The sequence below is a fragment of the Hyalella azteca genome, unplaced genomic scaffold (assembly GCF_000764305.2).
Source record: "Hyalella azteca isolate HAZT.00-mixed unplaced genomic scaffold, Hazt_2.0.2 contig13043, whole genome shotgun sequence".
NCBI lineage: Eukaryota > Metazoa > Arthropoda > Malacostraca > Amphipoda > Hyalellidae > Hyalella > Hyalella azteca.
The window spans coordinates 926-11,485 of record NW_025942980.1 but is presented as its reverse complement, the minus strand read 5'-3'; the positions used below and the strand labels follow the sequence as shown (position 1 = coordinate 11,485).

The 10,560-nt window shown below is 45.9% G+C and overlaps 1 protein-coding gene across 1 annotated transcript in view; it reads right to left on the bottom strand.

Annotated features, from left to right (window-relative positions):
- The window catches only part of LOC108673493, a 16,863-nt gene extending 6,764 nt beyond the window's left edge, over positions 1-10,099 (bottom strand). Inside the window, exons 1-2 of the mRNA XM_047883489.1 lie at positions 9,706-10,099; positions 3,042-3,150 (exon numbers count right to left, since the gene is read on the bottom strand). Of these exons, the coding sequence (XP_047739445.1) occupies positions 3,042-3,150; positions 9,706-9,859 (263 nt within the window). The 5' untranslated portion in view covers positions 9,860-10,099. The remainder of the gene's footprint in view (positions 1-3,041; positions 3,151-9,705) is intronic.
- Positions 10,100-10,560: the final 461 nt, after the last annotated feature.

The following is a 10,560-nucleotide window of genomic DNA, read 5'->3' as shown; positions in this document are numbered from 1 at the left end:
CCTACTGGACTGAGGGCCTACTGGACTGAGGGGCCTTCTGGACTGAGGGGCCTACTGGACTGAGGGCCTACTGGACTGAGGGACCTACTGGACTGAGGGGCCTACTGGACTGAGGGGCCTACTGGCCTGAGAGGCCTTCTAGACAGAGGGGCCTACTGGACTGAGGGCCTACTGGACTGAGGGGCCTTCTGGACTGAGGGGCCTACTGGACTGAGGGCCTACTGGACTGAGGGATCTACTGGCCTGAGGGGCCTTCTGGACTGAGGGGCCTTCTGGACTGAGGGACCTACTGGACTGAGGGACCTACTGAACTGAGGGGCCTACTGGACTGAGGGCCTACTGGACTGAGGAGCCTACTGGACTGAGGGACCTACTGGACTGAGGAGCCTACTGGACTGAGGGACCTACTGGACTGAGGGGCCTTCTGGACTGAGGGGCCTACTGGACTGAGGGCCTACTGGACTGAGGAGCCTACTGGACTGAGGGGCCTTCTGGACTGAGGGGCCAACTGGACTGAGGGCCTACTGGACTGAGGGGCCTACTGGACTGAGGGCCTTCTGGACTGAGAGGCCTACTGGAGTGATGGGCCTTCTGGACTGAGGGGCCTTCTGGACTGAGGAGCCTACTGGACTGAGGGGCCTACTGGACTGAGGGGCCTACTGGACTGAGAGGCCTATAGGACTGAGGTGCCTTCTGAGCTAGAGGCCCACGAGACTGAAGGGCCCATAGGCTTGACCAGCCCGTAGGACTGAAGGCCACGCTGGACTGCTGAAGGCCACACAGAACAGAGGGGTCCACGGAAAAGGGGACTGAATGGCACATGAAACTGAAGGGCCCAGAAGACCAAGGGACACACGGGACTCTGGGATCCGTAGGATTTTGGAGCTCATGAGACTTAGGCATGGGGCTTGAGGGGCCATATGGGCTGAGGGAGCCATGTGGTATTTGGGAGCCATAGGGCTGAGGAAGCAATGGGGCTGATAGGCTTGTACCCACGGAGGACCGTTAGTACATCCAGGAGATGTCCTTGGCAACGAAGGAGTTTGAGCCCACAGCGTCGCGGNTGTCCTGACAGAGACACATGCTCTGATGTGTTGCACGCAGCGCGGGACAGAGACCGGCGCTACAGAGATGTCCTGGCAGAGACACATGCTCTGATGTGTTGCACGCAGCGAGGGACAGAGACCGGCGCTACAGAGATGTCATGGCAGAGACACATGCTCTGATGTGTTGTACGCAGCGCGGGACAGAGACCGGCGCTACATCAATATCCTGGCAGAGACTAGATAGAGTTCATCGTCAGGTCCCAGGCATCGCCTTCCGTCCCGCCATGTCGGCACCCGCGACGACCACGCTCTATTATCTCCCAAGTGAGTCGCTGCAACTCACTTTATTTGCGAGATTCTTGTCTTATTACGATTAAAATGTAAACGGCAATGTACAATTTTCATAGAAGCGTTTTATGTGTATTGGGATCTGACAATCCCCTTGAGAATGGTCGTGCTGCGGAAATATAAATGCCATTTACTTCTAGCTTTCATGGATATAATGCTAATCTGGAAAACAATCTTCAATGTCTAATCCATGACAATAAATAAGAAATACCAATGTCTTATCTCTTATTTTATAAATAAGATATATAATAAATAAGAAATAAGACCCTGCAGTTGAGAAGTGACGAGATCCAAAACTTTGACCTGAAGCAAGTTCCTTACAAGCAGACCCGGCATATTATGCAAGCTATCCCAGCACATCACATAAGCATGCGAGTCCGTCACATGCACATGCGTGCGAGCACACGCAGCACCGATAATCCTAAAAAAACTAAATTAACAAAACTTAAAAACTAACTAAACTTTCTAGCGGAAAGGAAAAGTTTGATTCATGGTATTTTTCATGATTTTAAGTAAACACGATTGTTATTCGTCATATGTTTAGCTGTTAGCAAATATTTTTCCCTCAAACTCCAATGACTTTTGACCCATAAATTTGAGACATGAACTAGGGCACCGAAAATTGACTAAATTCTTGTGTTCCTCTAGTGAATTAAACGCCGTAAATACGAGTGTACACGGATAAAAATACAGCGAATCAATCAATGAACTGCTCCGAATAATAAAAATAGGAATTACCCGAAGTTTTAATGAACAGAAGTTTTGTCTTTGGCATAAGTTCTTCATTGACGCAATTAATATTTTAAAGATGTTTTCTCAAGTGTAGGGCTATGCTCACTTAAATGAATTCCAGGCAAGTTATCATATTAAACTAGCAAGATAAGTAACATCCTTATTCTTCTAGAAAAAAATTTCTTTTCATTGCTTCAATCCTTCAGGGCAAAATGTCGCAAACGGAGGGTGCAATATATAACAGCAAATGATGGCCCAATGAAGCACAGGCAATGATGGTACAATGGTGATTAAACTAAATATTGAATGGCAGAGAAGGTAAACAGATTTGCTGTTGACACGGCGGAATTCTAAGAACGGTGGATCATATTTTAAAGATCGATTCAGTTCGATAAGTTCAGTTCGATCAGTTGCTAAATCAGTTCTAAATTTCGATCAGTTGCTAAATTTTGGTTATAAATAAAAGGGAAAAATAGCTTAGATTTTAGATCCAATATGTTTTGAGCACTTGGAATTTCACACGTTCTATAAGCCACGCAGACCGCTCGAAATACAATGCAGAGACAAAGGCAGACATCACGAGTTTATTGGAGGAAAGTTCGTTGCAGTCTTGACAAGCCAGTCAAGACGAGGCCAAGCTTAAAATGTGATAGAAGACGTCTTATCCTATATATACAGGGCTAATTTGCCCTAAAGGATATTGTTTGAAGAATGGACCAATGGACTAATAATAATCAGAATGAAGACTGGAATGAACATAGAACAAGCTCTCTTAAATTGTTTGAAGAATGGACATATATAGGAATAGAAAAATATAGGAATGGACTAACAATATACAAGAATGATGACTGAAATACTAATATAGAACAAGCTCCCTGAAATTCCCCCCTGACAGCAGGATCATGACCAGCTGACCTCCTCTGGCGCGCCCTCTTCTTCTCAGTGTCGCTGAGGCCTGACCACGACCTCCGTCTGCTGGCGTCCGCGGGGCCTTTGCGAGCGTCCAGTAGGAACTCCTCGGACCCTGCGGGGGGGGGGCAGTGGTGGGGGGTCATGACTAGTGTTATGGAGGGAGTAATTTGTACAGTACAGTACAGTACAGCACGATATAGTACAGTACCCTACAGTACAGTACAGTGCGGTACGGTACAGTACAGTAAAGTAAAGTACAGCACAATATAGTACAGTACAGTTGAGTACCTACAGTACTGTACAGTTGAGTACCTACAGTACTGTACAGTTGAGTACAGTACTGTACAGTACAGTATAGTAACGGGCACAGCTCTAGTGGTGGCATGACAAGATTTCTTATTTGAAAATTGAAAAATAAATGAAAAGGCATGGATGCAATCCTTGCGTTGTATGAATTGAGTTTGTAACAACAACGAATATTCTTGTGTGAATAATGAAGAATATTCAATACTTGAAGGGAATTTATGAGTATTGTCTTCTCATTAAGTAGTGGAGAATAAATTTGAAACCGATTGCTAAGACTCAAAGTTGTTAAGCAATAATGAAAATGCCGAGACAGAGTCATGTCTATCATGCTTGAACTTTATAATAATTAACAGAGTTTCTGTTAAGAGAGAAGTAAAAATAATAATCGTAAAAGTGACATAAATAAATAAAAAAAAAACACAATAAGTGAATTATTGAGTGTCCACTTATGTAACCGGATTTACAATGCAATAAAAAAAACAATAAAAAATATAATGAATTCAGTAAATTCTACGAAAAAATCCCTCTAATACAACTAAGTAACAGTAACAATATACAATAAGATTGTATTTCAGATTGTAATGTAAACAATAGCTTTCTCGAATTTTTCGGAGCCTTACATTAACACCATCAAAAAGACAATACAAATCTAAATTAGCAGGCAAATCAAGCAAACATTTTGGGTCGTACGGACATCTTCTTGGTGCCGTGCCAAGGCAGGAGTCATGGGGCAGCAGGGCTGCCGTACACGCGGTGTCACGGGCAGGCTTACGCACCAGTAAATACAACGAAGTTTGCTCAGTAACATTTATAGAAGTAAGTTCTACTATACAAGCAAACAAGAGAATATATAAGAGAACACAACACTAGTCGTCAACACAACACTAGTCGTCAGCACAAACTAGTCGTTAGCACAAACTAGTCGTCAACACAACACGACACAGAACGGGTGATGCAGAAAGAGGAACATACCCAATTGACATGACCCCAGCGCATTGCCGCTGCACGGAAGCTATGTCAATACCGCCAGGAATGACTCACATGGGAAAAAACATGAGAGCACATGGGATATGTACTGACGCTGCGTTAAGTCACCAGCCTCATCTTCATTTAAATTCAAATTAATTTAGGCTCATCAATTGGTGCGTAATTAGCCGAATCAAACATAACACTAGTCGACAACACAACACTAGTCGACAACACAACACTAGTCGACAACACAACACTAGTCGTCAACACAAACTAATCGCCAACACAACACTAGTCGACAACACAACACTAGTCGTCAACACAACACTAGTCGTCAACACAACACTAGTCGACAACAAAACACTAGTCGACAACAAAACACTAGTCGTCAACACAACACTAGTCGACAACACAACACTTGTCGTCAACACAACACTAGTCGACAACAAAACACTAGTCGTCAACACAACACTAGTCGTCAACACAACACTAGTCGTCAACACAACACTAGTCGTCAACACAACACTAGTCGTCACCACAACACTAGTCGTCAGCACAACGCTAGTCGTTAACACAACAGTAGTCGTCAACACAACACTAGTCGTCAACACAACGCTAGTCGTTAACATAACAGTAGTCGCGATAACTTTTAGGCTTAGCGTCTACAGCAACATCACAATATGTTGAATTAAAACATAGAACATTTCAAGTTCAAATGTAAGAGCGAACAACATCAGGAATTTCTATCCTACGTCGGGGAGGCATTCTACTGTAGAATTTATCAATTACGTTTAATTTTCTGTAACCACTTAATATGTAAAAAACGCAGTTCTAGTCGCCAGATGTGTTCGATACTTCGAATAGCTCTTTCAAATGACTATTAACCATGTATACGACGGGTTCTATTCAGAAAATTACTTTTTGTGCTTAGAATTTTTTTTTTTGTAAATTAGATGGCCAGGAGCATTTCGCAGCCGCCGGAAACAAGATCTTCGGTCAGCGTTCTTCATTTTTTCGGCCCTTTCCCACGCGCGAGAAGACCCTCGCCCAACGAGCGACTCCCTCCCTCGCTATGACCATCTAAACCATTTGCCTAAAAGGGGCACAGGCACTCGAGCTGAGCGCGAAGCTGCGACGCGATCCTAAACGTCAGGAGCGACCGTCTCTACTATCACTTTGGTTACACTCGCGTCCTGTGAGGATGCGAGTGTAAAGCAGGTTCCACGCGCGAGAAGACCCTCGCCCAACGAGCGACTCCCTCCCTCGCTATGACCACCTAAACCATTTGCCTAAAAGTGGCACAGGCATTCGAGCTGAGCGAGAAGCTGCGACGCGATCCTAAACGTCAGGAGCGACCGTCTCTACTATCACTTTGGTTACACTCGCGTCCTGTGAGGATGCGAGTGTAAAGCAGGTGTCCGAGATTTTTTTTTTAATAGATATCCTCATGTGTTTACCAGCACACCTAATTAGCTTTGAGTCCACTGTGTCACTGAGAGCTTGCCTCAGACACTGAGTCAACAGCTTATACAGCATACTGTATGTGTCACGAGGAGAAAAACCCGGTGAGAGCGGAAATCATAATTCTATAAAAGGGCTGGAACCTTAGTAAGGTCCCCAGTAAGTTGCAAGAATGCCGTTATGTAACTCGCGTTAGTCGAGTTACTCCGACCAAACGGTCGACGTCCTAGCCTATACCTTTTCTTTATCTCTCACGCATCAACCCCGTATCAAGATAAGTTCTCTAGACAGATTGAGTCTTACTAATCCCTCATGCACTTAGTCAATAAATATGTGTCCTCACATTAAGGCGGAAATAAAATATATAATTAGTCAGATGGCGCTTAATATTGGCGCCTGATACAGGAAAATGCGCGCCGACATCAGCCGACATGCAGCCGTGTTGCGATTTGTGCACGATACAACGCATGCGTGCCGCCTTCAATCGCCAAGCAGGCGCTTCATAGAGCCGTGCACACGACACAAAGCACACGTGTCTTCAGCCGACACGCAAGCGTGTTGCGAGGCCGTGAACACGAAAGAATGTCATGCCAGGAAATTTTGGTCCAATTCATCCGTGGCCAAGTATACTCCGCAAATGCCAGAGGCTGCAAACAAACTTGAGTTATTCGTGCTCAAATAACCTGGTGCAAGAAGCTGGGAAACGCACTCACATGCACGCAGTCACGGGTTTATCGGGGCTTCTGAATTTTTTTCCGTCCGTTATTGCCAAGGCATGAGCCCGAGTCGCTATCACATCAAAACTACAAAACACCGGCAATGTAAGAGATATGTCACACGCATCAGGCATTGTTGCTTGGCAACTCGCTTATAACCTACAGTTTCTTTGTCGACTTTGACACGACTGAACGGTCGGGATAATTAAATCTTCTGAGTGAAGTCCGTAGATTGGAATCCAGCACACGCTTGAGCTGCACGCTATAGCTGAGTTCAATGGCAGCTTCCTCTCCATCAGAGCGCACACAGCAGCGACTTGCAATATTGAATGCAACAGACCAAACACACGCGACATCAGAGCTTATATCCACACCCCAATAATTCACCACCAACAAATCATGTCGCTCACTTCTCCCAGCGGGCTTTTGATGAAGATCTCATGCATGGAGTAACTCGAGTAATATTATAAGATTTGCATAACTTCAAACAGAATAGGGTACGTATATATAAAAAAATAATCACTCTAACTGGGCAACTCGAACGAGCTACACGGTATCAACCAGGCTACTGTAGAAGCTAAATTATTAGCGTTGCAGCAACGACATCGCGCATCAACCCTGATCTATTCAACTCAGTTCGGATAATTCATTAACGACCAGCCCTGCCGGATGTACTGGTCCGATATAAATGGCTACTGCATTCAGTGTGTTCATGAGCTTGCCTACAATGCGCATTTTCAGGCACGAAGTTTTTTTTCATTTTCAAAGATAAAACGCGACTTCAATGCGCAAGGCCGGCACGTTTTCTATGCCTGATAGCGCTAGCGGTACATTCTGGGCGACATCCATGAGCAAATAGCATGTATCATACTATTTAATTGCAGCGAAGTAGATAACAAAGTAGTATTGCAGCACAAAACAGTACACGAGCATATATTTGCAGGAGGACACTTGGCACAGGAAATGTTTGATCGAAGATACATCGATTGCCGATGTATCTAAGTGCCGATGTATCGACCGTCCAAGTGGAGGCCCAGGGAATACGAACGGGGAAAAAGCTGCAGCGTCGAGCAATTGAGCATTTGCTGTGCTGCACTGCACTGCAGTAAGTGGCTATATGTGCACTGCACTGCAGTGAGTGGCTATATGTGCACTGCACTGCAGTGAGTGGCTATATGGGCACTGCACTGCAGTGAGTGGCTATGTGCACTGCACTGCAGTGAACAGATCTGTGCACTGTTCTGTAGTGAACAGATCAGTGGACTGTTCTGTACAGAGCACGGCGTCGTCGTGGATGTCGGCGACGACACCAGCACGACACCAGCACGGCGCTCACGCAGGTTCTGTTCCTGCCACCTCGGGACGCGCGCCGGGATGGGCGTGAGGTCAGAAGGGGGAGAGTGGGAAATATGCGAGGAGACAGTGTAGATGAGTGGGAAGGGGTGGGAAAAATGAGCGCAGGAAAGTAGCGTGAGAAGGTAATGAAGCCGGGAGAGTGGAGGTAATGAGTGCAGTAGAGTGGAGGTAATGAGTGCAGTAGAGTGGAGGTAATGAGTGCAGTAGAGTGGAGGTAATGAGTGCAGTAGAATGGAGGTAATGAGTGTGGAGGTAATGAATGCGGGAGAGTGTGGAGGTAATGAATGCGGGAGAGTGTGGAGGTAATGAATGCGGGAGAGTGTGGAGGTAATGAGTGCGGGAGAGTGTGGAGGTAATGAGTGCGGGAGAGTGTGGAGGTAATGAGTGCGGGAGAGTGTGGAGGTAATGAGTGCGGGAGAGTGTGAAGGTAATGACTGAGTTAGTGGGTCACCGCGTCCCGCTGAGAGCGCCATTACTGCACACCAGTCGCGCAGTTTCACCTCACCACGTACCCACCTACAGGTCAGTTGACAGCCTTCAAATGAGGCGTCAGTGAGCATGACAGGAAACAGTGTGATGTCGTCAAGTGATGAGTTAAACGTTGCACATTTCTTCATTGCGAGGATCAGCATAAAGTTAACAACATACAAGCAAAGCAGGGGGAGGAGAAGCAGGATAACACAACTATGACACTCACGGTGGGAGGTCCAATTTAAATACAATAAAGGAGAGTAAAAGTAAAGTCCAGGCAGATGTAACTGGTGAAGTAAAATTATATAGTAAATTAAAGATGGAAACTATGATTCCAGCTAATACAAAATCGTCAAATACAACAGAAAACATCAAGACGAATAACGACGAAACATTGCATGATCACCACCAAGTTGCATAGAACTTGTCACAGCGCTACGTGACGTCAATACAAATCCTGGATAACGGACGTTGCGAACAATAAACATCGACTGAAAACTAGTGATGTTGCCGAGTTAGTTTCGGCGAATCGCTCAAGAAAGGTTCACGCAGTTTAATGTTAGACCGCTGCATCAAGATCTGATAATGACGCACTGCACCTATACATCATTGAGTGGTCATTTTATCCACGATCAGGAATAATAGGAGTGAGATGACGCTCTCAATACCTTGAGAACTCAACGAGTGAGGGCCAAGCATGCGAGGACCAAGATAGTGAGATCATCTCAATGATCATCAACACAACACTAGTTGTCAACACAACACTAGTCGCGATACCTTTTAGACTTAGCGTCGACAGCAACATCACAATATGATGAATTAAAACGGATACAACATTTTAAGCTCTAATGTAACAGTGAACATCTCACTCCTTCCAAAGTAGGAGTGAGATGATGCTCTCCTTGGAGGTATGAACGAGTGAGAGCAAATCATGCGAGGACCAAGCTAGTGAGATCATCTCAATGTACAGAGAGAACCCCAAAGGTTCACAAATAATGACGACATGAGGCGAGTCTAGCGAAGGCAGGCATGCATGCCAGACAACGAGGTGGTGATCAAGCCCAGGGTGATGCCCCAGTGAGGACCTGTTGGGGTCGCATCGTTGACGCGGATCTTCGGGGTATCGGGGCAGAGGTGGGAGTCATCGAGGGAAGCGGACGTGACGGGCGTTGATGGGGAAACGTCCTCCTCGGATCTAGGGGACCTGCCCGAAACCGACCTTCTTCTAGGCCCGGCTGAGTCCCCAGCCGGAGGGGACGCAGCTTCATCCCCAAAGGTAAGCCCAGGAAGGATCATCTTCCCTTTGGGATTGCAGATGACCACAGACGTGGCTGCAGGGGAAGTGATGTCTGGGGAAGACTGAGGGTCATGTGGGGGAGAACACTTACAGGGGAAGTAGCAGGGAGGATTTGTGGACTCTTCTTCCCCCTCCACGTTGAGGGAAGGACAGGACGAGCTCAAGCGACACAAGGACCGGCCGTTCTGTGGGAACACGAGAAAGATGTCAGCAACATGTAATAGTATGAAAACTGGCATGGGCATAAAAGATTAGGCACGCCTGTAATAAAAAATATAAAAAACCTGACCCAATCGACGGAGTTATTTTGTCAAAAGAAATGGGTACAGAAGTTAGTAGGAGTATTTTGAAAATGGTCATTGCAAACTAAAATCCACGACCCGCATCAGTTAAGAGAAAGAACGACTAAATATCTCACAGGCATGAACAAAACTACAGTATCACTCGACGAGAATAATGCAATTTCCGCAAACAAAAAATACACAAACTTCATCTCCGGCCTCAAAAAACAGACAAAAATGCACAAAAGGCCGGACACTCGCAAGGGGAGGCCACCCGGTCCCCCCTCAAGTCCCAATATTAAAGGGCATATAAAAGGCGAACTCGGCGCTCCAGTGTTTGGCATGGAGATGAAAGTGCATGCGAGAGCCGAGGTTGGGCGGCCACTCGCTTCCTGGGTCTGTTCGCTTGCCGCAACCCGCGCCTCACTTCAGCGGCACGCGCAACGGCTCGACCGTTGCTAGCCGGTGTACCGTTAACTCCAGATATTATTTTGAAATAAATCGGTAAAATGTCGGAATAAAAAATAAAAACATGGACATAAGCTTCACAGTGCGCTGAAATGACGATGAGTTGCAATAAGAAGACAAATTAAAAGATTGCACGAAATTTTCCATAATTGTGGCATATTATGAGAAAGATTCTCATGTCATGCATGTTCGTTTAA